The sequence below is a fragment of the Rana temporaria genome, chromosome 5 (assembly GCF_905171775.1).
Source record: "Rana temporaria chromosome 5, aRanTem1.1, whole genome shotgun sequence".
In the NCBI taxonomy this organism is placed as follows: Eukaryota; Metazoa; Chordata; class Amphibia; order Anura; family Ranidae; genus Rana; species Rana temporaria.
Genome location: NC_053493.1, coordinates 250453063 through 250480830, shown reverse-complemented (window position 1 = coordinate 250480830; position 27768 = coordinate 250453063). Strand labels below are relative to the sequence as shown.

At 46.5% G+C, this 27768-nt stretch overlaps 1 protein-coding gene across 1 annotated transcript in view; it reads right to left on the bottom strand.

Moving 5' to 3' along the window:
- The window catches only part of LOC120940706 (N-acetyllactosaminide beta-1,6-N-acetylglucosaminyl-transferase-like), a 73831-nt gene that overhangs the window by 8271 nt on the left and 37792 nt on the right, over positions 1–27768 (bottom strand). Inside the window, exon 2 of the mRNA XM_040353708.1 lies at positions 2253–2342. Within this exon, the coding sequence (XP_040209642.1) occupies positions 2253–2342 (90 nt within the window). The remainder of the gene's footprint in view (positions 1–2252; positions 2343–27768) is intronic.

Sequence of the window (27768 nt, the reverse complement as noted above, 5' to 3'; positions counted from 1 at the left end):
AGAGTTGCTCTCTTCCTGTAATAGCTCCCCCGGATGTGATCGTGTGGCCTGTGACGTCACTTCCGTGCGTTCCATGCTGGTTCCGGCTTCCTTCCTGGTGGCCACAGGACGTGTTGCAGATAGACAACGAACACAGCCACGCACTGGAACTCTCTCCGGATACGAGGAGCCACCTCAGGAACACCGATACAGATGAGCCTATACTTTTCTTGTTTCTTGTAAGTGTGCATGTGTACCTTACCATTAAAGCCTCAATGTTAATACTACACTTAGGTGGCGCTTCCAGTGTTCTCCCTTTTGACAATACAATAAAATACAAGAGGGTCAAAAATGCTCTGCTCAGAAGAGCTTACATTCTAATAGGAAGGGGCAGGTGGTACAAAAGGTTGTAACTTTGGGGAATGAGCTGATGAGAGTGGTAAAAGTTTAGTTGGAGGTGTGATAGGCTTCCCTGAAAAGATTAGTTTTCAGGGATCACCTGAAGGCAGCTAGAGTAGGAGATAACCGGACAGATTGAGGTTTAGGGTTCCAGAGGATGGGAGAGGCTCTGGAGAAATCCTGGAGATGAGCATGGGAGGAGGAGACAAGGGAGCTTGAGAACATAAGGTCTTGAGAGGAGCAGAGAAGATGGTTTGGGTGATATTTGGAGACAAGATTGGTGATGTAGCTCAGGACAGAGTTGTGAATGGCTTTGTATGTTGTGGTTAGTATTTTGAATTTAATTTGATGGGCGACCGGGAGCCAGTGTAGGGATTGGCAGAGAGGGATGGCAGACACTGAATGGTTGGTAAGGTAGATGAGTCTGGCAGCAGCATTCATGATAAACTGAAGAGGTGATAGCCTATGGAGAGGTAGTCATATGAGAAGGGAGTTGCAATAGTCCAGGCGAGAGATAACAAGGGAGTGACTGAGTATCTTGGTGGTTTCATTCGCTAAAAAGAGGCAACTTTTAGGCCCCTTTTACATGGGGCGGATCAGTAATGATCCGCCCCGTGAACCTCTGCTTGCTCAGCGGGGATAGCTCCGTTGATCCCCGCTGAGCCGGCGGATGACAGGGCGTTCCCCGCACACTGTGCAGGGACCGCCCTGTCTTTTCTCCGCTCTCTCCTATGGGGGGATCGGATGAACACGGACCGTCTGTCCGTGTTCACCCGATCCGATCCGCCAGACGGATGGAAAAGTAGGTTTTTCCTCCGTCACACTTTGGCGGATCGGAGCGGGTCGGATGTCAGCGGGCATGTCACCGCTGACATCCGCGGCTCCATAGAGGAGCACGGAGCGCCCGTTCAGGTCCGCAAAAGAACCTGGCAGGCGGACCTGAACGGGCCGCCCATGTGAAAGAGCCCTTAGAGATGTTACAGAGAAGAATGCTACAAGCTTTTGACAACAATTGGATTTGGGGCTGAAAGGACAGGTCAGAGTCTAGGATTACACGTAGTACCCTGGCTTGAGGGGAGAGATTGATGGGTGCATTATTGATTTTGATGGAAATTCATAAAGGGGGCACAGGTGGGGGGGAATATCAGCTCAGTTTTAGAGAGATTTTGTTCAAGGAAGTGGTGCAACATCCATGCTGATATGTCAGTTAGTAATCGAGAGGAGACTGAAGGAGTGAGGCGAGAAGTGGACAGATACATTTGGCATATAGATGGTATTAAAAGCCATGGGTGATTATCAGTTGACCAAGGGAGGAGGTGTAGATAGAGAAGAGAAGGGTCCAAAAGAAGATCCTTGGGGTACCCCCACAGAAAGGGAAAACAACAGACTTACTGGCTGGATCACAAAATGAAAATAGAAGTGTAAAAAATGAAACTGATACAGCCATCACATCTAAGAATTGGTAAGCTGCTATATACGGAATATATGTTTGCGCTCAGGTTTAATACTGCTCTAACACACATTATGATTTGTATTTATTTTGTCAGCTTGCTTTACTATGGTAGATATTGTATTGTTTTTTTTTGTTTTTCATATACTGTAACTAATGTAAAGTGAATTGCATATCATTCTACTTTATATACAAAATACTTCATTGTACTAACTTTTTTGCTTAACAGAAAGCTACGATCTGCCAGCATTGTACTGTAAGTGAAAGCTGAAGACACCGGCAGTTGAAATTTTAAATAGGCATTTGAAAAAGGACCAGGCTTATGTACCTACTGGCAGTTGTTATATCCTATTCTACTATGTGGATCATGTGTCCTGTTATCTATGACTTTCATACTAGAGTAAAAACAATGAGAACCTATTACCGTGGCAACCACCGTGAGCGCTGTCATCACTCCACTTTATCGCTCTGAGATTACCTTCCCATTTAGCATCTGGCATGGACCCTGGAAAATCTGTTGGAATAGAAAAAAAATATTATTTAAGGAAAGTGTACACTTACGTGTTGGGTCCACCGTTTAAAAAATGGGAAACTGTACATGACTTAAATTTTATCAAATGAAAAAGCCTTTGAAAAAAAAGTCATGGGAAAATATATGTCATTCAGGGAAACGGGACCGGATGCATTCGATGTTGGTAAATAAAACGGTATTCCCACTTTATTTATAAAAAACATTGCATGCCAATTAGCACTTGATTTATAAAAAAAATATATCAATAAATAAACAGCAGAAAACTGAACAAAAATTTCAATATCACATAACTAAAGCTCCGTACACACAAATCAAAGTCGGGAGACATCGGCCGGTTCAATAAAAACCGCCCAACATTCAGCCATTTGGCCCTAGGGTTAGGGTAACAGATAGGGTTAGGGTAACAAATAGGGTTAGGGTTAGGGTTACAGATAGGGTTAGGGTTAGGGTAACAGATAGGGTTAGGGTTAGGTTAGGGTTAGGGTTACAGACAGGGTTAGGGTTACAAAAGGTAACAAAAGCCAGCTGTTTGGCACGATTTCTGTCGGACGTTAATGGCTCCCGATCAGCTCTCTCAGCCATCTCCATGTCAGAACACAACTGCTCTTCGGGGGAGATCTCTGTGCTAACTTCGGACATACTTGCTGTAACGGAACGTCCCACACTCCGATTGAGTGCTTCCGTCATATACCGCTTCCTATGGCCCTGTACACATCGGAGCGGAAAACATCAGCGGTGACGTGGCCGCGCCGTCGCTGATGACGCGGCGACGTGCGCGACCCTGGAAGGTAAATACTTCCACGCATGCGTCGAATCATTTCGACGCATGCGAGGGATGGGGATCGGACGGACTTATCCGGTGAGTCTGTACAGACGACCGGATAAGTCCGAAGGACAGGTTTCCAGCGGATAGATTTCTTAGCATGCTAAGAAATTTTTATCCGCTGGGAAACCATCGGCTGGACAAATGTCCGCTTAAAAATGTCCGCTAGGCCCTACACACGACCGGATCTATCTGCTGGAACTGATCCGCGGATAAATCCCAGCAGACAGATCCGGTCGTGTGTACGGGGCCTATCAGTCTGGATATAGATATCAGATATTCCAGCTGCCCTCAACACACAACGAGATGAGACTTGTCTGTGTGCTAAGTATGGAGTCTTTAATAGAACCAAGAATACAGTCTTATATACAGTAAAGAGGAGGTAACCAGAACATAAATTAACATGAGTTAATTATCTAATCATTTACCCAGACGAGGTGAGTAGACTTCACGTCTCCTCATTCACCTGCTATACAATACACATTATCCGAAAGGGGTGTTCCAGTCATTTTTAATGTTTATTAAAAGTCAGCAGCTACAAAAAGTGTAGCTGCTGACTTTTAGTAAACATACACTTACCTGCTCCACGTTCCAGCGACGCGCCGGCTGGGGCTCCGCTCCTCTCTCCCCCTCTCCGGCCGCCGTCTTCATTCTAAGTGTGGGCACCCGGCCGTGACAGCTTTCGGCTTCACGGCCAGGCACCCACTGCACATGCGCGAGCGGCGCTGCTCCATCCGATTAGACAGGTGATCGCCTGGACCTGTCACGTGTCCCAGGCGATCGCCTACAGGGAGGGGCTGCCAAAAGGCGATTAGACTATTCGCCTTAGCAGCCCCTTGGCGGAAGGAGGAAGTGGGACAGGAAGTCCCACTCCTCCTGAAGCCCCCACCCCCCCCAAAAAAATGACATGCCAAATGTGGCATGTAAGGGGGCGAGGAGTGGATTAAGCGGAAGTTCCACTTTTGGGTGGAACTCCGCTTTAAGTGTAAACACAGGGCATCTTCACACACAATAGCAGGGTCAATTAGCACAGAGAACAGACAGATGGCTGGAGGTGAGGACATTAACATCTATGAATGAGTCACTCTACAATTAACCATTTGAGTTCAGAATCAACAAACATTAAATAGTTCTCTAGAGATATCCTGGAATATTGTGGATAATAAATACATAATAATCCCATCTCAAGTAGTCCAAGATCTCATTTCTCAGTCATCCTATGCCCCTAGTGGACATAGGATGATTTTAGACATAAGATGGTTCAGGGATGTCCCGGGTGAGTCTGTCACACTTGCCAACTGTCCCAAATTTCCTGGGACATTCCTGGGATTTAGACCATTTTCCCGATTTTATATTTCCCCAGGAAATGTCCTGGGAAATAATTTTGTTCACAATTTTTCACCACCGCTAGAGGTCCGCGGCCGGCAGAGACAATGTCTCCGCCAGCTGCCATTTTCAAGAAGACCAGAAGAAGTAGAACACCAGCAGGGTGGCTACAATAGAAATTGAGCTGCAGTGCTGCCCACCCCCACCCCGCTCTGTCTGTGACCTGTTATGGAAAGGGGCGGGGATGGGCAGCACCGCAGCTCAATTTCTATTGTAACCACGCAGCCGCCTCCGCCTCTATTTTGTTCCCCCTCGGCCTCTATTCTGTAATGGCGACGAAGACACCGCTACTAGGATACCTGATCGATGTAAGGGGGCTCCAATGGCTGGATACCTGATCTAAGGGGGGCTCAAATGGCTGGATATCTGATGTAAGGGGGACTCCAATGGCTGGATACCTGATGTAAGGGAGGCTCTAATGGCTGGATACCTGATGTAAGGGGGGCTCCAAATGGGGGGATGCCTGATGTAAGTAGGGGCTCCGCTGGGGACACCTGATGTAAGGAGGGGCTCTGCTGGGGCTGCCTGATGTAAGGAGGGGCTCCGCTGGGGACACCTGCTGTAAGGAGGGGTTCTGCTGGGGATCCCTAATGTAAGGAGGGGCTCCGCTGGGGACACCTGAGATAAGTAGGGGCTCTGCTGGGGATGCCTGATGTCAGGAGGGGCTCCACTGAGGATGCCTGATGTAAGGAGGGGCCTTGCTGGGGACACCTGATGTAAGGAGGGGCTCTGCTGGGGACAGCTGATGGCATCTGGTGGCAGGTGACGTGACAAGTGACACACTCAAGGCTCCCACTGATTCTACATTATAGTGAGTTGAACTATGTCATTTTATATTACAATGTCATAATAGAAATAATGCGCATCAATCATCCTAACACCATAACGACCATGGTGTCAAGATGATTGAAGCGCTAACAACAGGTTTTTGAAGTATCTTTATCTGCTGGTTGTTACATTTTCTGGAATATAGATATTTCTTTTGTGGTGTAGGATCTGGGCCTGCTGTCCCTCCTTCCCTCTTTCTTTCCTTCCTTCTCTCTTTGTTTCTCCCTCCATCCCTCGTTCATCTCAGACTCTAACCACACCCCTTTGAGTCACCCCCTCTTTAAGCCACGCCCAATATTAAGCTTAAGCCACGCCTAATTTTTCTTTCCCTACTAAGTCACACCTACAAAACGAATGCCACGCCCCCTAATTATAAGACTCCGCCCGCCGACAAAAAAGGGTCCCCATAATTTTTTTTACAATGTTGCCAACTATGGTACAGTGGCTTCGACTGGAGCTGTCAGTTTTTAAGAGTGTACCAGGCTTAAAGGGTCACTAAAGGAATTTTTTTTTTTAGCTAAATAGCTTCCTTTGCAGTCCTGGTTTCATGTCCTCATTGTTCGTTTTTGCTGTAATACTTCTCTGTTCTGCACACTTCCTGGTTGTCTGTTTCCTTATGAAAAAAGTACTGGGAGCTTCTCTCTGTGGTCTCTATTCAAGAAGGTGTGATTACTGTGTGTCTAAAACCCCTCAGAACCAATCACTTTCATTTTAAAAACAAACACTGCCCTCTATTGGCTCTGTGTCTCTGTCCTTCACAGAAGCATGAAACTAGATGAAAAACGAAACTGAAAGTGCAGGCACATTAAATGATTGATTTTTATCTATTTTTAATAATTTTTAAAAGGAATCAGTTAACTATTATGGGGCAGATCCTCGTACAGCGGCGCATTTATGCGCTGGGCGTAGCGCATCTAAGATACACTACGCCGCCGTAACTTTTTTTTTTAATCCACAAATGGCTGTGATGGGGGCGTGTTTTATGTAAATACGTTGTGACCCGACATAAACAATGTTTTTCTTTAACTGCGCATGCGCCGTCCGTGGGGGTATCCCAGTGCGCATGCTCGAAATTAACCCGGAACAAGCCAATGCTTCCGACGGTGACGGCATTCTACGGAAATCCCTATTCGCGAACGACTTACGCAAACGATGTAAAAATTTCAAATTTCTACGCGGGAAGGACGGCCATACTTAACATTGAGTACACCTCATAACAGTAGCTTTAACTATAAGCCGGAAAAAGGCCGAACGCAAACGATGTAAAAAAAAGCGCCGGCCGGACGTACGTTCATGGATCGTCGTAACTAGCTCATTTGCATACTCAACGCGGAATTCGACGGAAACGCCACCTAGCGGCCGCCGAAGAATTGTAGCTTAGATCCGACGGCGTACTAAGACGTACGCCTGTCGGATCTAGTCGAGATGTCGTTGTATCTTATTTTGAAGATACAAAACAAAGATACGACGCGCAAAATTTGAAATAACGCGGCGTATCAAGAGATACGCCGGCGTAATTGTTCTGTGGATCTACCCCTATGTCTCTATACCCTGTAAACAGTGGGGTAGATTCAGGTACAACGTTTTTGCCCTGCGCCCCCGCAAATTTTCTGCGCTACCCGCGATCCATGTAGCAATAGCTCCGTAAATTGCGTGGGCGCTCCGGCAAAATGCCCGGCATAAGCGCGCGCAATTTAAATGATCCTGTAGGGGGCGGGAATCATTTAAATTAGGCGTGTTCCCGCGCCGATCGTAGAGCGCATGCTCCGTCGGGAAACTTTCCCGACGTGCATTGCGGCAAATGACGTCGCAAGGACGTCATTTGCTTCAAAGTGAACGTGAATGGTGTCCAGCGCCATTCACGATTCACTTACGCAAACTACGTAAAGTTCAAATTTTGCGACGCGGGAACGACGGGTATACGTAACATTGGCTGCCCCTGCTAATAGCAGGGGCAGCCTAACGCGAAAACCGCCGTACGCAAACGACGTAAACTGCGTACGCAGGGCTCGCGTAACGTTGTGAATCGGCGTTAGTATGCAATTTGCATACTATACGCTGAGCACAACGGGAACGCCACCTAGAGGCCATCGCAAGAATGCAGCCTAAGATATGCGGGCATAAGAGCCTTATGCCACGCATATCTTAGGCTGCAGTCGGCGCAACGAGGTTCCTGAATCAGGAGCATTCGTTACGCCGGCGCAAGTAAGCAATTGCGCTGCGTAACTATGGTTACGCAGGCGCAATTTCTCTCTGAATCCGGGCCAGTCATTTCAGCAAAAAAAACATTTTCCTTTACAACTCCTTTAAGATCACCTAGGCAAGAGTAGTCAAAGCAAAACTTGGTAAAAAAAAAAAAAAACTTCCAAAAGCAGTAGATTCTTCACCTATTTAGGGTGAAGTTCCGCTTTAATACAATGCGGCAAAAATGTCAAACAATAGAGTTTTGTCTGCAAAATTGTGTACATTTTGTATAGCATATGATTATTTGCAATAGCTAATTCATTACACTTAAATACTTATTTATTATGATCATCAGCTCCTGCTAGTGGTCATAGTGCACTATTTTCCTAATTCACTCTGGGCCAGATTCACGTAGACTATCGGTGGCGTAACGTATCATAGATACGTTACACCGCCGCAAGTTTTCATCGCAAGTGCCTGATTCACGAAGCACTTGCAATGAAAACCTACGCTGGCGGCCTCCGGCGTAAGCCCGCGTAATTTAAATGGGCGTGTGCCATTTAAATTAGGCGCGCTCCCCTACTGCGCATGCTCTGTTTCGAAATTCCCGCCGTGCTTTGTGCGAAGTGACGTCATTTTTTCGAACGGCGACGTGCGTAGCGTACTTCCGTATTCCCGGACGTCTTACGCAAACGACGTGAATTTTTAAATTTCGACGCAGGAACGACGGCCATACTTTATACAGCACATACGTGTGCTGTGTAAAGTTAGGGCACCCAAAACGACGACTACATTTGCGACGGGAAACTAGACTAGCAGCGACGTAGCGAACGCGGAAAACCGTTGTGGATCGCCGTAACTCCTAATTTGCATACCCTGACGCTGGTTTACGACGCAAACTCCCCCCAGCGCCGGCCGCGGTACTGCATCCTAAGATCCGACAGTGTAAAACAATTACACCTGTCGGATCTTAGGGATATCTATGCGTAACTGATTCTATGAATCAGTCGCATAGATACTCTGAGAGATACGACGGAGTATCTGAGATACTCCGTCGTATCTCCAATGTGAATCTGGGCCTCTATTCTTAGGCCTGGTTCATTTACACTATTGTGGGGGGGTTGTGGGTGTGGGAATTGCAGCAATTCCTGCACCCGCAACCAACCACAGTCAAAATGCACTGCTGTTTGAAAACGTGCAGGGCTGCCTTTCATTCTTAATGGCACCCCCATGCATCTCAAACTGAAGAGCGCTCGCGGGTGAAACTGCAGGGAAATCGCACGGTGAAAAAGCACCTTGTGGTTTCCTGCTGCTGTGTCCAAAATGGTGCACACAACGTTTTTTCTACGTGAAACGCAGGCACAGCACCCCTTTCAAATCAATGGGCTGCCTGTGCAAAAACTTTAGGACTGGAGAGAAAATAGCATACTAACATTTGTTTTTGCCCCTTTACACAAAACAAATGTCACATTTGCCACATTTACAAGTTTTGTTTGTAACTTTTTGCGTGATTGCTGAGACATTTGCACTGCAAGTTTATTATAAAACTATACAATTATAGCTTTGACAGTTTACAGAGTGCTTTACAACATCATAAAAAAATAACAAGAATATAAATCTACTGGCACAAAATATCAACACAAGCAAAAATTAAAAAAACATTTTTTTCACAGCTTTACTGAATGTTCACTACCTAGTGATAAGTGTATATTGTTTGTATTAGTGGGTGTTTTTTTTTTATAATATTGGGAGTTGGTCCATGATTAGACTTAATGATTAGGCTGTGTCCCACCAAAAACATCAGAAGCTAGACAGACAGACATACTGTACATAAAGTATGCTTTTTCTGCCCTCTAGTGGTCAGATGATGCAGCACTGCATACAATACACATAATGTTACATACCTCATACATACAGTATGTACAGATACAGAGGGCTAAAAAATACTAAATATTGCAAAACCAGTTGATAAGATAATCATAGATTTACACACAATACATTTTAATTGTAGATCAATGGTAGTTTATGTAGCATTACCCCCGGAGGAGCTGCTGTATTTTTGGGCGGCATATTACCTCATGGCTCCTCCGACATTCCTAGGGGTGAATGTTGCGTATAGTAGAAGTAAAAGAATGTCCATGACAGGTGCTCTTTGCAGTGCTCTTTATTACCCAGCTGGGTAAAAACAGTAAACTTATGGTGAGGAAAGTAAAGTTGAAGAAGAATGGAGAATAGGAGATTCAGGTGTGATGGTAGGGAAACAGTCCTGCTCCCAAGCGTAACACTTCTACGCGCCACTCCTGCCGGAGTTGGTTTAGTGTACCCGGACAGGCCTCTCTCACTGACCTGGCAGCCGGAGTATCACTCGGTCAATTGAAGGATAAAGTCTCTGCCACAGGCCCTCCTTGGTGGACTTGAACTTGAGGAGAAAGTCTCTGCCACAGACCCTCCTCGTTGAGCCTCAGAAAGACACCTCTGCCACAGGCCCTCTGGATTGAATTCTTGGAGATATCCCTCCTTAGGTGAGTTATGCCTGGATCTCCTTCAACTTGTCGCCCAGGTACCGACTGACAGGTGATCAATCCCTCAGTGTCCGGTTATCTCAATCCCCGATGGTTTGTCCAGGCCCTTTTGGACCGCCAGCCTCTCAATGGCGCTCCTTAGACGGACTCCCCACCAAAAGCAGTACAGCTTGGGATCCTCAAAGGTGGGAACCCAGTCACTCACTGGGTCCCCGTCGCTGTTCAGATGCTCCAGGCCAGCATGGTCCCGAAACCAGGAACACTGCGTGGCACGCACGCCCCGGCCAGGTAGGCCATAACGCTGGGGCGCCGTGGTGTGGCCACCCTAAAGGTGAGTGCCACACTGGACGAAGAAGACCCAGAACCAATTGCGTCTGCCTCATAAATACCTCTCCCCAGCATGCACAGCGAGGTCAAACCCTCCTGATTGGCTGCTCGGAAAGAGCACCCAAAACTTGATTCCACTGCTGCCACCTGCAGCACCGTGGTTGGAAGAACACCACAGTACAACAGAATAAGCCTACAGCACAGCCAAGCTGAGACAGAGACCCTGTTTTGCACTTAACAATCTGGATCAGAGTTTAACTACACTCTGATCTACCCTTAAATTTAACTAGCACCAGTACTATACAGTACATAGGCGCTACATTTACATCAGAGTAAGCATGGCAAAATCATATTAGTCACACTGTGATGAAAAATCCTGTAACTGAGATATTTTTAAATGTTCATCGTCCAATTATTACATTATACAGAAATCAAGAAGACATCGGTCGGTCAGGCATGATGTGCGCGCGCACGTAAGGACGTGAGGACGCGTCACGCGTCACGCTTTCGGGTGAGGAGGAGAGCTATGGGAGAGCCGGGAGGAAGGACGGTCTGAAGCAGGAGAGGTAGCGACGTCCCCCCGGGTTCATCCATATGCCACACAGTGGTCCGGTCGGCACTCCGGGGAACAGCCGGGAGCGTGAAACTCCGTCGCACTGAGAGCAGGGATCTGCGAGCTGCCACCCTGAGCCGTAGCCTGCCGCTGCATTAGGAGACAAACCTGCAGACCGAGAGGGACAGCGGATCCTCAGGGAGGACGGCACCAGCTGACTTCACCCCCCCCAGCTAACCTGCACACCAGACCAGGGACGTGAGTATAATGAGCCAGCAGCATTAAGCTGAGCTCCGGGAAAAACGCCAGCACCTTCCCTAACGGACCCAGGAGACATGAGGTATACTTTATGATTTCTTTGAACTGTGACCAAATATGTCTTAGGAAGAATTGGAGATATGGAGATCTGAAGGGACGGTAATCATCTGATCTCTGGAAACTTTTATGCCTAAGAGGAGATACTCAGGGCTGGCTGTGGGGGAAAATCAACGGTGTTTTACTTGCTGTATGTTTCCCTATTTTTTTCCTCTATGAGAAACTGTGCTGAAATAGGGATTTGACACGGCTGTTAATTTCACTGGGGTCATTCTACCTGTAAAGTTGGAGGGGGGCAGAGAAAAATCTCCCATCTGTCAACAGGAGGATTAAATTATGGTGGGAACTGGGAACTATAACCAATAACAGACACCTGTACTAAACATAAAAACAGATAAAACCATAGCGGTAAAAAGGTAGAACAGGCAAACCTGCAAACTTATATCAACATATTTTGTTCCTTTTGCCCCGTATCATATATCACATCTCCATACTAAATCACTTTAAAGTGAGAGACACCTTTTAGCACACCTCAGGCGGCCGTTGATTGAAGGACTTTCATAAATATCCCTTTTCCGGAGAGGCCTAGGAGCCCCCCCCTTGGAGTGAGACCAGGAGTCCATATTTTTTTTTTTTTTTTTCTCTTCTCCTTTCTTCTTTTAAGGGGGAGAAAAAGACAAAAAGAAGAAAAACCCCCATCCGAAAGGGGGTAAAGGGAAGAAAGACGTAAAATCTCTTCTTGTCCCTCTTGTTAAAACCCCCTATACGGAACGCCGAATAGGGGTGCACGTGCAAAACTTACCCTCATAGCTGTGGTGACTATCATTTCCCCTAGAAATTAGACCGGGGGACACCCTAATTCCACTATTCAATCATATGAAACAGAGGACTGGCCCTAAAAAAGGGGGGAGATCAAGGACTAAGTTCTAAAATAAAGGAAACAGCAAAAGGGGAAACAAATCTGGAAAATTGCTGGGAAATCCTGCTCAGGATTATAAGATCACTAGATACCCTGCCTAAAAGGGGACAAATACATTGAAGGGGGGAAGAAGAGAAGAGGAGAGAGGGAGAGGAGGGGAGAGGGGAAAGAGGGGGAAAAAACTACACTACAAAACTTTTAAGAGGGATTGTACCCAGTATCTCATATGGGCTAACTCCATTCACATTAAGACCGCTGTTTTCCTGCGGGAAACTAAAGGGTCAAGCTGGGGAAGAGAATCAGAAGGAAAGGGATCGACATGAGCAGAATGACAAGCAGATCCACAAAAGGGGGACCCCCTACCACCCCAAGTAACATAACAGCAACAAGCTCAATAAGACCATTCATGACCAGAGGAGAAAGCCCACGAGCTCTTGGAGCCCAGGGGGTAACAAAACAACAACAACAAGTAAACAAAGCGAAAAGGACTGAAAATAAGAAAGCCCAGAGTGAAACCTCAAGAGAAACATCCCTGGAACTAAGAGACGAAGGGCCCTCAGGAGGAGGACTGGAGGACAGCGAGAGGGAGGAACAAAGGTCAGACGCCCGGCCTCTCTCAAGGGGAGAAATGGCAGAGATGCTGCAAAAAATGGAAAACACGATAATGGGCGAAATACAGAACCTGCGGACCGACCTCGGCCATATGCTCTCCAGACTGGAATCAGCAGAGGAACAGGTAGAGAAACAGGAGCAAGATTTAAACTTATTAAGAGATCAGATCACACAGATACAGCTACAACAGAGGCATACGCTCTATAAATTGGAAGACCAGGAGAACAGAAACCGGAGACAAAACCTGAGGATAAGGTTACTACCAGAGAAGAAAGGAGAGGACCTCAGGATAATATCACAGACGATATTTAATCTACTATTGGGAAGACCGGTAGACAACCCAATTATGATCGAAAGGGTACACCGAGTTGGAAATCCGAAAAGAACGTCCCCAGAGCGAACCAGAGATGTTATAATAAGGTTCCGATACTATGAAGACAGGGAAGAAATCTGGAGGAAGCTGAGGGGACATCCCCCATTAGTTTTTGAAGGGGTGAATCTTCAGATCTTCACCGACGTGGCCCCTGAAACTTTGGCCAGAAGATGGCTGTTAAAACCGCTTCTGAAACAGATGATGGATCTGAATATCAAATACACTTGGGGGTTCCCCGCCTGTTTAATTGGGACAAGAGAGGGAAGATCGGCAATACTTAGATTCCCTGAGGACTTAAACGAGTTCTGTAGGAAACTGGACATTCGGGTGCCCGACCTCCCGGGCTGGAGTTGAGGGGAGAAGTGGAGTGAGAGAGGGGGCTCTAGTCAGAGACCCCCTCCCACTCTGTCCCTTTCTTTCCCAGCCTGGTCGGTCTTTAGATACAATATATATTCCTTTTTCTTTTTTGTTTTCAGACCCTTTCCGCTTATTCCAGAGGGTTCCCTGGGTCGGGTTTTGTTCCTTTCTTTTTGATTTTTTTTTTTTTTTTCGATTTTTTTTCTTTCTTTCTTTTCCTTTCTCCCCCTTTTTTCCTCCGGGACCCGAGAGGGTCCCCGGGGGGATGGAGGGGAGATGGGTGAAACCGATCCTCCACCCCCTCTGTCCAAAAGATAGGGGAGGCGGAGGAAAACCCCAAAAAACCTCACCCAAAGTGTTCTGAACCAAGACATGGTAGTTGGTTCAGGGGCCTTTAATAGGCCAAATGGGGAAGTGGGAGGAGGGGAGGGGGGAGGGGAAAGGGGGGAGGGAAGGCTAGAGGGGGGGAGAGGGGGGAGGGATGGTCGAAACCCCGTCTCACCCAGACAACCAGAAGAGAGCGTAACTAATAGAAAGGAAAATTGGAGACCCAGCCTTTGGGATGTCGGAAGGAAATATTATAAATCACGAAGATGCCAGTAATTAAATGCCTCTCATACAACGTAAAGGGTCTAAATAGCCCTTCTAAGAGACATAAGGTGTTAAAGGAATTAAAATACTATAGGACAGATATCGCTTTCCTACAGGAAACCCATCTTACACTAGGATCAAATACAAGGATATACTCACCTGACTTCCCTACTTGGTTTTATGGAGACACCATCTCCAAGAGGGCCAGAGGAGTAGCAATCGGGTTAGCTAAAGGAACTAGATTTGTACTAACAGATAGACTAACAGATCCGGAAGGGAGATTCCTCTTTCTCAGAGGGAAGTTGGAGGAGGAAGAGTATACCCTCGCAAACGTGTATGCACCTAACACTTCCCCGTTGAAATACTTTTTGGGAATATTGGGGAAATTAAAAGATTATAGTAGGGGAAAGATAATATTAGGAGGAGACCTAAATTTCGGCATGGATCCGAAAGTCGATAAGTCACATCAAACATCAGAAACGCAGGGTACACAATTAAGAAAAGTTAAAGAAATTTTACATAGAAGTCAGTTAGTAGACACATGGAGGATCTTTAACCCAAATCAGCGAGACTACACTTTTTTTTCTCAGGTACATGGCAGCTACTCTCGAATCGACCACATCTTGGTTGACCATAGAATACTGGAGGAGGTGGTCGAGACGAGAATAGAGCCCATGACGATCTCTGATCACGCGCCCATTAGTATATCAATAAACATTGTAAGCAATCAAAGGCCCTACCAAAACTGGAGATTAAATGAAGATCTATTGATCGAAGAGAAAAGTATAACTAGGGTAAAAAAAGAACTAGAAGAATATTTTAAGATAAATGAGACAGAGGAAATCTCGGCAGCAACCCTATGGGACGCCCACAAGGCAGTGATTAGAGGGGTCTTGATCTCGGAAGGAGCAAGGAGAAAAAAAGAAGCGATCAGTAAAAAAGTAAAACTAATAGACGAGATTTTCAACTTAGAGCAAAAGCATAAGAAAGATGGAAAGCGACAAGATCTATACTTGGCCCTAGTCAGTAAACGAAACGAACTTAAAGATCTCATAGACCAAGAAACAAAAAAGGAATTCAACTTAATAGCAAGGGAGAGATACAGGTGGGGAAATAAAACTAGTAAACATCTGGCACGGATGGTGAAAAAAAAAAAATCAAGGAACTATATCGACAAAATTAAAAACGATAAAGGGGAGGTATTGCATACAACAAAAGATATCGCCGAAACATTCAGACTATACTACGAAAAACTATACTCAGTAAAACAAAAGAACTGGCAGAAAGGAGAGAGAGAAAACAAGATCGCAACTTTTTTAAAAGGGGCAAGACTTCCAAAAATTAGTCAACTAGAGGCCGAGGAGATAGATAGACCAATAACGGAAAATGAAATCAAAATAGCATTAACAAGCTCAGCCTCAGGCAAAAGCCCAGGCCCAGACGGCTTTACAGTAATGTATTACAAAAAATGTAAGGAGATATTATTACCAAGGATATGCCAGTATTTTAATGGCTTGGGGAAAAAATACAAACTAAGTAAGGAGGCCTCCGAGGCAACCATCACTGTCATCCCAAAAGAAGGTAAGGACATCGGGAGCTGCTCGGGCTACCGACCAATATCCTTGCTTAACACTGATATAAAATTGTTTGCAAGGGTATTGGCCGGGAGAGTTAGGCAGGTTATGACTAAACTGATACACCCAGACCAGACGGGTTTTGTTCAAGGGCGAGAGGGGAGAGACAATGGGGTAAGAACACTTCTGATAATTCGGAGATTGAGAGCAACGGGATCCCCAGGCCTACTCCTGTCGATAGACGCAGAGAAAGCGTTCGACAGGGTAGACTGGGGATTTATGTTTGCTACCTTAAAGGACATGGGGTTTGGCCAGGGGATGATGAACTGGGTGGATACCCTATATCAGTCCCCTACGGCCAAAATAAAAATAAATGGTAGTCTTTCGCAAACATTCCAAATGAGAAATGGAACGAGGCAGGGGTGCCCCCTGTCACCATTGCTGTTTGTGATATCAATGGAACCATTCCTAGCCAAGATCCGTAACTGCCAAAAAATAAAAGGGACCAAAATAGGGGAAGAGGAACATAAGCTCGCAGCTTTTGCGGACGATGTCCTCTTCTATTTAACAGAACCCAAAACATCAATCCCTAATTTATTAAATTTATGCAAAGAATATGGGGAATTTTCAAACTTTAAATTAAATATCACTAAAACAGAGATCATGAGTATAAACATAAGAAAGATAGAAGAAAAACTCCTGAAAGAGAATTATCGCTTTGCTTGGGTAAGGGAACTTAAATATCTGGGGATTCTGTTAGCTAAATCAATCAAAAAAACATATGCGATAAACTTTATCCCACTGTTAAATGAAATCAAGAAAGAAAAAAAAAGGGTGGAAAACAGAGCAATATCGTGGATAGGACGAATCAATTACTGTAAAATGGTTATCATGCCCAAGATCTTATACAAATTTCAGATGATCCCTATAGCTCTTCCAGGAAGGCTGCTCTCAGCCCTTAATAAATTAATTATGAATTATATATGGAAAAACAGGAAACATAGGATATCACTCCAGACATTAAGACAACCAAAAAAAAAGGGAGGGCTCGCTGTTCCAGATGTCAGGAGATATCACGAGGCGGTCATGTTAACAAGAGTGGTGGAGTGGGCCAGAGTCAACACAGAAAAAAGGTGGGTAAGCTTAGAAAACGAATTAACACAGGTAAGATTGGATAAGATTATATGGAACCCCCCCCCAACTTAGGACACTGGATATTAATGCACATGAGATAACAAAAAATGCACTCAAAATATGGGACACAGTTTACAAAAAAATTGTGAAGGAATATAATTCACCCCTCATAGCACTGAAGAATAACGATTACTTTGCACCGGGTAAGACACAAGTAGGGGGTCACTGGATTAAAAAAGACACGGCACAACTAAGAGATATAATGAACGGGGATCACATTAAAACACTGCAGGAGTTAAAACTTAATAAAAATTTAATGGAAGTCAATGAGTGGAGGTACCAGCAGCTAAACCACTTCATCCAAGATCTTCCGCATCCATTGAGATCAGAGGATCAGATGTCGGAACTGGAAAAAATTTGTACGACAGAAAGATCCAAAGGAACCATTTCTATACTATACAAGATTCTACTGAAGATAGGAGAGCGGAGTTTACCTCCATTCATTGAAAAGTGGGAAAGGGAATTGGGCTCACAGCGAGATAAGGCTACAATAGAGAAAATGTTGGCTCTGACACACTCCTCCGCGGTAGATAGCCGCACGGCGGAAATGAGCTTCAAATGTATCGCCGGGTGGTACATGACACCGGACAAATTAAAAAAATTCAATGAAGAGCAGACAGGGGATTGCTGGAGGGGTTGCGGATCACCAGGAAATATGGCTCACCTTTGGTGGGAATGCCCAAAGATAAAAAAGTACTGGGAAAATATACTGGGTTGTGTGGAAGAGATCACAATGAAAAAGATAAAGATGGACCCATGGGTTGTCCTATTCCATGGGGGAGAAGAAGGCACAAAAAGGTATAGGGAAACACTTACACCGCATCTCTTAAACGCCGCCAAGAGATTAATCCCAAGGAGGTGGCAAGATACAGAGTGCCCCCAAACATGGGAATGGATTGATGCAGTCGAAGAAACATACAAAATGGAAGAGTTGAAAGAGGGCTTAGAGGGCAATAACATATTACAAAGCACAAAATGGGAAAATTGGAGGACCTTTAAGAGATCATGGAGTTACGCAGAAAAGTTAAGGGAAGAAACCTAAAAGATTCCCTAGAAGAAAATTAGAAAGAACTAGAGTTTTCAGAGTATGTCTAGGGTGAGACGGGGGGAGGGAGAGGGGGAGGGGAGGGGAGGGGAGGGGAGGGGGGGTAAAAATTTGGAAGGATATACTTTAGATGTCTCCCTCTCTCTGTTACTCTCTAAGCTGATAGAGTAAGCATACTCGTATAAAAACTCATATAAAAAAAAAAAAAAAAAAAGAGAGAGAGAGAGAGGGAAAAAAAAAAAAAAAAAAAAAAAAAAAGCTCACATATAGAAAAGCGACACTAATGATGCGAAACCAAATTAGAGATGCAATGGGCTGGCACGCAGAACATGAGCATTAAATATGCACTCTATGAGGTAGAGTCTGAAGTGAAAAAAAAAAAGAAAAAAAAAAAAAAAAGAAATCAAGAAGACATATATACGAACACACATAAATAAATATATATATATGTATATATGTGTGTGTGTGTGTGTACAGTATATATATATATATATATATATATATATATATATACTAGCTGAATACCCGGCGTTGCCTGGTCTTCCTATCTTAACCTTTTGGGGAGGAAAATCATAGTAATATAAATATACCCATCTTTTATATAAGGGTGTAGGTAAGGGTTAATTTAACTGTCATATATTTTTATTTGGCATATAAGTAATATGTGTACCAGGTATTATTGAAATATCTCCAGGCGTACAGAAGTTATGTGGGAACATACATTTCCCATTGATTTGCATGGGACTTTAAACAAAAACCCCAATCCTCACAAATGGGGGTAGTTAAGGGATAAATTAACTATCCTATAGTTTAAGTGGACATATAAGTAACATGTGACCAAGTGTTATCGAAATATGTACAGCCGTTTGGAAGTTATGAAGTAACATGTATTTCCCATAGAGTTGAATGGGACTTTAAAGAAAAACCCTGACCATGGCAAATGGAGGTGGGTAAGGGTTAAACCACCTATCCTATGTTTGTTGCTGACATATAAGTAACATGTGTGCCAAGTTTCATGTTAATATCTTTAGCCGTTTGGACGTAATGCTGGAACATACATACATACATACATACATACACACACACACGTTGAGTTTTATATATATATATATATATATATATATATATATATATATATATATATATATATATATATATATATATATATATATATATATATATATATATATATATATTTTTTTTTTATATATATATATATATATATATATATATATATATATTTATATCTATATATACACATGTATATGTCTTCTTGATTTCTGTATAATGTAAGAATTGGACGGTGAACATTTAAAAATATCTTTTTTTTTACACCTTTTGTCCCATTGGGTACATTTCCCTTTACTTCCTGTCCCATAGCCAAAGCAGGAAATAAAAAGAAATCCCTCCAAAGTTAGGAGTGACCAGAATTGGTGTCCCCTTGGAAGATTCCCCTTCTGATACTGTTCTGGTGACAACCACTTAAAAAATTTTTACTTTCACTTTTAGTGAGAACGGTGAACAGGAAAAATTAAGAGGGTAAGACTCTATCCAAAACTTAAAAAAAAAATGATTTGATTATTTTATTAATTTGCCATACTAAATTCTTTGTAACCATAATGCGCTACCTAGTCTTTGAACTTAGGTGAGTTGGCTAAGAAAGGGCCAGTATGGGGTCTATTGGATGAGCAAGTTACGCCACTATAAAAGAGTGGGTTCCCTGCAGCCACTGGCAGTGTGTGTTGGAACTGTTTAGGGAGAGCTGACAGTCTGTGTAGGGAGAGTTTATTGCTTTATGGTACTATACTGTGCTATATTGCACTAAATTACTGTGGATTACATTGTGGTGGGCTACATATTCTTTTGTAGACCCCTTTGCCCCGTGCTCACAGATCAGAGACCCAACAGTTCTTTTTCAGGACTACCTTTTTGTACAGACTAGCCTCCAGACTAGCTAGTACCGCATGGTAGGCCTGACACTTATTCAGCCAGGCCTCAGTGAACTGCCTTTTGTGGGCAGGGACCTCAGGTCCCTGTGGTGTAGAAATAGTTCAGGTGCTAGCTGTCCTCTAACTCAGCTACCAATCCCATTTAGCTCTCTTCAGGCCCGGCCAGCCAGCCTGGCTGCAATGACCTCTTTCCACTGCCCTTTCCACAGTCCACTCTTTTGGTTCTGTACCCATCACAAACTGCAATCTCCCAGTTCTCTCAGGCATGCCTCCCCAGTCCTCCCAACTGTGCTTCACTCACCAGCACTTCACTTGCTGCGACCTGTTGTCCTCCCTGGACACTCTTAGCAGTGTTCCCTCCCATTGTGCTCAATTTTCTCTCTCATGTGCTTCTCTTTCCAAGATCTCTTCACACCTCCTGGATGCACTCGACCCTGGCCCAAGCTCACCCCACCTCAGACTGGGGAGTTACCCGCGGGCCCCGACAGCCTTCACACTCTCTCACTTCAGCTCTTTCACCTGACAACTCCTCCTCAGCTGGGCTGACCCTAAGTATTTAAGGAGGCCTGCCCCCTGCCAATCCAGGTGGGGGATTGGTCAGGGTTCCTTCGAATACCCCAGGCAGCTCCACCTCTTCTCTCTTTATAGTACCTTCTAGAAAGAAGAGGGAGTTGACAGTGATGCTATCTGTGAGTCACCGGCCGCTACCCTGAGCCACTCCCAGCCCAGAATGAAAACAAACAGGCCTAGCAATCAGCTAGGCCAGACTAAATTTTCCTACATTACAGAAAAATCCTCACTCCAATCTGGGGGGTGTCACTCTCTGACCAAAGGGCCGTGAGTGTAGGAAAACAAGGGACTCCAATAGTGTAATAAATTCAGTAAAAAGCCTTTATTGCTTTAAAAATTAGCGAGTGGAATACAATCGTTTTATACATTAAAAATAGCTGGCAAGCTTAAAAACAAGCAAAACAAACACCCGTGTATCGGGGTCACGTGGGGCATAATGGCGTCAGCACGTAGCACCACCCTACATGTTTTGTCATACGTGATGTCTTCCTGGGGCACGTGTGACTTGCTGAACCATCACCTCTATACTGCAGGACAGCAACCAGACCTTGTTTTCGTCTGGGCACCGTCTTGTGATTAGTAATTAAAAACAATGCATAAAGAGAACACCAGGCCTCGATCTGATGGACGTAGCAGATACAGAGCACCTTAGAAAAGGAAGAAAATCAGTGCAGACTTTACAGCAACACTTTGGGGGATTGAAGGAGGAGGTGGGACTGATTCGACACGACTTCCAGAAAATTAGGGAACGCACCACAGCGGTGGAAAGCCGTGTAAGCGAGGTGGAAGATAGAATGGCCCCCCTCATTAGGGAACTACAGGTCACAGCCAGAACAGCGATAACCAACGAAAACCGCAACGAAGACATTGAGAACCGTTTGAGGAGGAGTAATGTCCGCATAGTGGGTCTCCCTGAAAAAACGGAGGGCCGAGACCCCACTGCATTTGTGGAAGCCTGGCTACAAGAAGTCTTTGGAAAAGATTCCTTTACACCCTTTTATTCAGTGGAGAGGGCGCACAGGGTGCCACCCAGACCTCTCCCACCGGGCAACCCACCACGAACCATGCTGGCCAAATTGCTAAATTTTAAGGACAAGGAAATCATTCTGCGACTGGCCAGAGAACGCCGCAACATTCAATTCAATGGAGTGAGAGTGTCCTTTTACCCCGACTTCTCCGCGGAGGTGCAGAGGCGCAGGGCCAAATTTGGAGAAGTGAAGAGAAGATTGCAACGCCTGCGAGCTAACTATGCAATGCTTTACCCTGCCAAACTCCGCATCATTGCAGGCGGCAGGGCCCAGTTCTTCGAATCGGCGACGGATGCCTCATCGTGGCTTGATATGAATGAACAGTTGATTCGCCATGCGGAGAGGCTGGAGGCAGACGCGGACTGAATTATCCTGTTTTGATGAACCGAGTGGAGCGGTGGTAAGCCGGTTCAAACCCCCCTGTTTTTTCTTTATTTTTGTTTCCCTCCTAAGATTGTTGGGGGAATTTTTTCTTTGCCACTAGCCATAGGGTCCTAGGACCGGGAGAAAATGATATGCAGAAGACAAAAAGGGCCTTGATCTGACTTTGTTACTACTCAGAATTTGTGCAAACTGGTTTCTTTTTTCCCCCCTTTTCCTATTTGACTTTCCTGGTTTTTACGTGCGACTTGGATCGCATAGGCGGTGCCCAAAGAGGCACAGGAGAGGGGCTGCAGGCTGCACGTTGCGTCTGTGGCGGGAAAAGGGCGCAGGTTTAGCCCCACAGCAGTGCGCTGCAAAGTTGATGTGTTTTTTGTTTTTTTTCTTGTTAGTTCTACTAATTTTTCTTTGTTTTATGGCTGATTCTCTCCTCTCATCGCACCCAGATGGACTGCCACTTCGGACTCACACCCTCAGCCGCAGGCCTGCAGTTTCCCAGGCTAAACATTGCCCAAGCGGTGAGGTATTGATAGTCACTGCACAGCAAGGTTTGCCTGACTGCTTGTTGCTGTTGTAAAATGCCCTACCACTTCCTCCCTGTCCTGTATATCTTGCCTTATTACTATTTTTGGTCGATTTCTCAGGAGGACACTTATCTTACATTGGTAAAGTTATATGCAATATACCCGCTGGCAGGGATGAGGGGGGTTGTGTCTGCTATGGTGGGTGGTGGTTTGATATGACATGTGATGCTCTTGTAACAGGTACGTGATGACAGGAATGGCAGTAATTTCATGGAATATAAGGGGACTAGGGGACCCACTTAAAAGAACTATGGTGTCTTCTGCCCTGAGGAAGCATTTTCCTGCCATATGTGTCTTGCAGGAGACTCATTTGACTCCAGACACTGTGTCATGGATAGGGTTCGCTTGGGGGGCTGGTCGTATCATTCCACTCACACCTCCTATTCAAGGGGGGTGAGTGTACTGGTACATAGGTCCCTAGATTTTCAACTACTAGATTCCAGGATTGATCAGGAGGAAAGATATGTATTCTTACTGTGTAGAGTATATCAGTTAACGTTCATTCTCGCTGCGTTATATGTTCCTCATCCTTTTAGCCCTCAAATATTGCGTACCCTCCTGTCCTTTCAGTTGAGTAACCCTGGTGTCCCTTTGATGGCGGTGGGGGATTTTAATGGGATAATGGACCCGCACCTTGATAGACACCCTGGCCCGGGAGGAGCCCCGGGGACGACAAGGACAGCCATGGCAAAGTTCATAGAGGAGGTGGGGTGGAATTCCCTGGAGAGGCAGTTTTCCTGCTTCTCCAAATCGCATATGTCCCTGTCCAGGATTGATCTATGCATGTGCTCATCCTCTGCCACCCAGTACGTCGAAGATATACAATATCTCCCCCGGTGCATTTCGGATCATTCCCCCATTCTGCTCTCCTTAAGGATCAGGCCTCTTACTACCCTTCCGCGAGCACCATGGAAACTTAACGCCTTTTGGCTCAACCTTTTCCCTTCACATGACAAAATTTAACAAGACATTGCGGCCTATTGGCAGAGACATGCAGATCATCCTGGTACAGACACAGCATGGGATGCTTTTAAGGCCTTTCTGAGAGGGATCTTTATTGCAGAGGTAAACGCCATAAAGCGCAGCACAACTGAACAAAGGGAACAGATGGCTCAGATGGTCAGGCGCCTGGAAGCAGAGTATATTGCTAATGCGGGGGAGGGATCTCGGGAGGCTTGGATTGCGGCACAAGATGCACTGACTAGACTTGACGCCTTTAAGGCAGACAGGAAACGGTTCTTTTCAAAAATGGCCTTCTATGAAGAGGGGGAGCAGACGGGCAAACTCCTGGCCAAGATAGTTCAATCGCAACAGACGTCCCCGTCCATTGGAGCTCTGAGGGAGGAGGGGGGACAACTAGTCAATACTCCTGATCGGGTGATGAGGGAACTGGTCAGATTTTACGCTAACCTGTATGAATTAAAGCAAACACACACTGGGGAGGAGACTCTGAATTTTCTGCAGGGGATAGATCTACCGTGTTTAACGGAGTCCCAGGCGGAGTCCCTTGAGACTCCTATTACCATTGAGGAGATGATAGAGGCGGCTAATTCTTTTCCTAATAACAAGGCACCTGGGGATGATGGTATCCCGATCGAAGTGTACAAACAATATGGAAATGTTGTGCTCCCGAAACTGCTTCATACTCTGAACGCGGCCAGGGAGTCGCAATGACTACCGGACTCCATGAGACAAGCTAGCATAGTTCTCTTACTCAAACCAGGGAAGGATCCATTAGATCCTGGCTCCTATAGGCCAATCTCGCTACTACAGAGTGATATAAAAATACTGGCAAAGGTCTTAGCAATAAGATTGAATAAAGTAATAGCTACGATTATACACACTGATCAGTCAGGATTTATTCCGGAGCGGTCCACGGCCATTAATCTCAGGAGACTGTTCGTTAACATTCAGTCGACGGCAGACAATATGGGGGATAGAGCATTGTTGTCTTTAGATGCTCACAAAGCATTTGATAGCATTGAATGGCAGTTCCTATGGGCGACATTGAGCAGGTTTGGATTCGGACCGGTGTTTCAGTCGTGGGTGCGGCTCCTGTACGACTCCCCCCTGGCGGTTATTAGGGAGGAGGGCAGAGTGTCTTCTCCCTTCCCGCTGCATAGGGGGACCCGGCAGGGGTGCCCCCTCTCACCCTTGCTGTTCGTGGTTGCCATAGAACCATTGGCAGCTCTGGTGCGTTCTAACCATAGGATTACTGGATTTAAGTATGGGCCGACGCATGAAAAAATTATGCTATACGCGGACGATACGATGTTATTACTGGGAGACACGTCGGGTTCCCTTAGCGAGGCGATGTCTGTGGTTCAGACCTTCGGTTCCTACTCTGGCCTACTGATTAATTGGACTAAGTCCGCAATAATGCTATTGGACTCGACGACTCCGTCAGACCTCACATTGCAGAACATTCCGGTGGTGACCAAATTCAAGTATCTCGGTGTCTGGGTTACCCCTCAGCCTCTGGACTATGTTACGCTTAACCTCTCTCCCTTAGTAGGCAGAATTAAAGATAAAATTAAAGTCTGGTCTGGAAAATGTCCCTAGTGGGCAGGGTAAACCTCACGAAGATGGTGTTTATGCCGCAGTTATTGTATATTCTACATAATACTCCCATGGTTGTCCCCCTCAAAGTTTTCAGAATTATCAATTCCCTACTCCGCTCTTTTCTGTGGCTTAATAAGACTCCCAGGATCAAACTAGAACAGCTCCAACGGCCAAAGGAGGCGGGAGGGCTAGCCCTCCCAAATCCCTGGTTGTATTACATTGCAGCTCAACTACAACATATTGCCTGAGCCATGAGAGGGGGACTAGGCGACCCGGTGGTGGACATAGTGAAGCATATGACGGGAATAGACAACATGGTGACTGGGCTCGAATCTTTACAATGCGCCAAATCAAATAGACTCTTTCCCACGTATGCGTTAATGCAGAAAGTCTGGAATAAAACACGACAGCTACAAAACATAGAGGGTTTCACGGGACATAGCCCAATTTGGAACAATCGCTACTATGAGGAGCTGTTGTCCCTGACATGTGGCGAGCGTTGGAGGAGGTATGGGGTCACACATCTGGTTCATATATTCTCCGGGGGCCGTCTGCTCTCATTTGCGGAGCTCCGGGAGAAGTTTAAACTACCTCAGACAATGCACTTTTTTTATCTGCAGCTGAGGCATGCCATCAGGGCCCAGGCAGGGAACAACCCTTGGATTCTGTCCCCAGCACCAATTTTCCACTTTATGACTGGGATAACTGGTTTTAGGGGTTTTATCTCAGATGCTTACGCTAGGCTTCTATCAGCATTTCTGCCAGGCTTTCCCTCCAGGGTGGTGACCTCATGGGAGGATGACGTGGGCATTTTCGAGGAGGAACAGTGGGAAGTGGCATTGCTGGCTATTAAGGGTTCCTCGCTTAATGTGGCACAACGTCTATCACAACTTTATATTGTCTTGCGGGTCCATTGTACACCAGCCAGACTGCATAGGATGGGTCTGGTAGATGATGATGCATGTCCTAAATGCGCCAGGGATCGTGGGGACCTCATTCACCTGATGTGGCGGTGCCCCAAGCTGCACCTATACTGGGCAGGGGTTCTCAAAATTCTGAATGATGTGTTTATGATCCAGGTACCATAGACCCCCAAGGTTTGCATTTTGGGGATTATAGATGAACTGCCACTTGAGGATAACCCGAAAACTGCCATTGGGAGGGCCCTCTTCCAGGCCCGCAAACTCATTCTTACCCATTGGAAAGATGTGGAACCCCCTAGGCTAGGGGAATGGATAGCTCAGATGCAATTCACCCTCCGGGCAGAGAAATATATTTATCAGCATAGGAAGAGACCGGGAAGGTTTGAGTCGTTATGGGCCCCCTGGTTAAATACCCCATTAGAGCTGGTACTGGACAGGCTGCTCATATAAGAAGCTAATGATGCTAAAACAGAACAATGACACCCCAAGCAGGTGGGAGGACGGGAGGGCCTAGGGATGGGTGCATTGCTTAAACTGGCATGGGTCGGGGAGTGTGAGGGTCTGATATTAAAATTTACCCGCACTATAGAGAAGCCCGGAGCATGGAAAGCAGTGAAATAGGCAGAGGGCGGGCATGACCAGCGTGCTTGGGACACAGGGGGTTAACTAGGCTGTGAGGAGAGGGGGGTAGGCGGTGCTGGAGAGCAGTTTCCCGGGCTCTGGGAGTTTATTTAAGGGAGGGGCGGAGCTACGGAGCTCAGCAGCGTGGAGGGAGACAGAGAAGGAGGCAGATTTTTGGCTCTGCTCCTTCAATTAGTTAAATAATGGCGCAGGTTGATCTTTTACTAGCAAGGCTTAGGGCCAGGGCGGCGGAGAGAGGTCCGGAGTGGCTGGAGAGTCAGATAGGGGGGCTCATCGAGGATCCAGCGGGGGGGTCGCAGGAACCGTCGTCTCGCGCGCGGCAATCGCGGCCGCCGGTGCGTTACTCGCCCGAGGTATCGGGGCGATTGAGGAGAGCAGCCAGGAGCCCAGCAGATGACCCGTCGCCCCCGCCGGCGAAGCGGTCGCAGCTGGCGGCCGGGGGGGAGTCCGGACGGTACCCTCGCAGTCGGAGGAGCTCGGGAGGCGGGGCCTACGGCCGGGATGGCGCCCGGTCCTCACCGGGACGAGGGAGACAGGAGCAGAAGCCAGCAACACCCAGCTCTAGTGTGGGTTCCAGTGGTGAGGCCCGGCGAGGGACTAGTGGGGCCAGGAACAGCAGGCCGTCCAGCCACACGGCAGCTGCATCAGGGGGTCGGGGGCAGCAAGCCCAGGACAGTGTGGAGGAACAGCAGGCGGCTAGGCCGCAGAACACGGGGGGGAGGGGGGGCCAAGCCAAGAAGAAGACTGCAGAAGTGCGATCCAGGCGTCCCCTGGGGTCTGCGGCTCCCAGATCCGCTTCGCCTGGGGGGCCACAAGTGCCGTGCGGTGCAGCAGAAGACCCGTCGGAGGGCGAGGTGTCCGAAGACGAGGAGGAGGACGTGCGACAACCACCGGTGGATGTAGCGGCGACGGCTGGTGGTGCGGTTCCCAGGCAGCCAGGTAAGACTACCTCCTTACCTACTGTTGATTTCACTAATGCTTTGTGTAGCTTACTGGGGGTGGGGGGGGGGTTAACCCGGGGGCTGCTGGTGTGGTTGCACAGGGACCAGTGGCGCCTGGGGCTGTGGGGGCGATTCCCGCCGCTCCGGGGGTCCCGGGACAGATGCAGGACCTGCTGGGGGGTCTGCGGGACCTGTTACAGCGCTTTGCTGGGGGTCCTGCGGTGC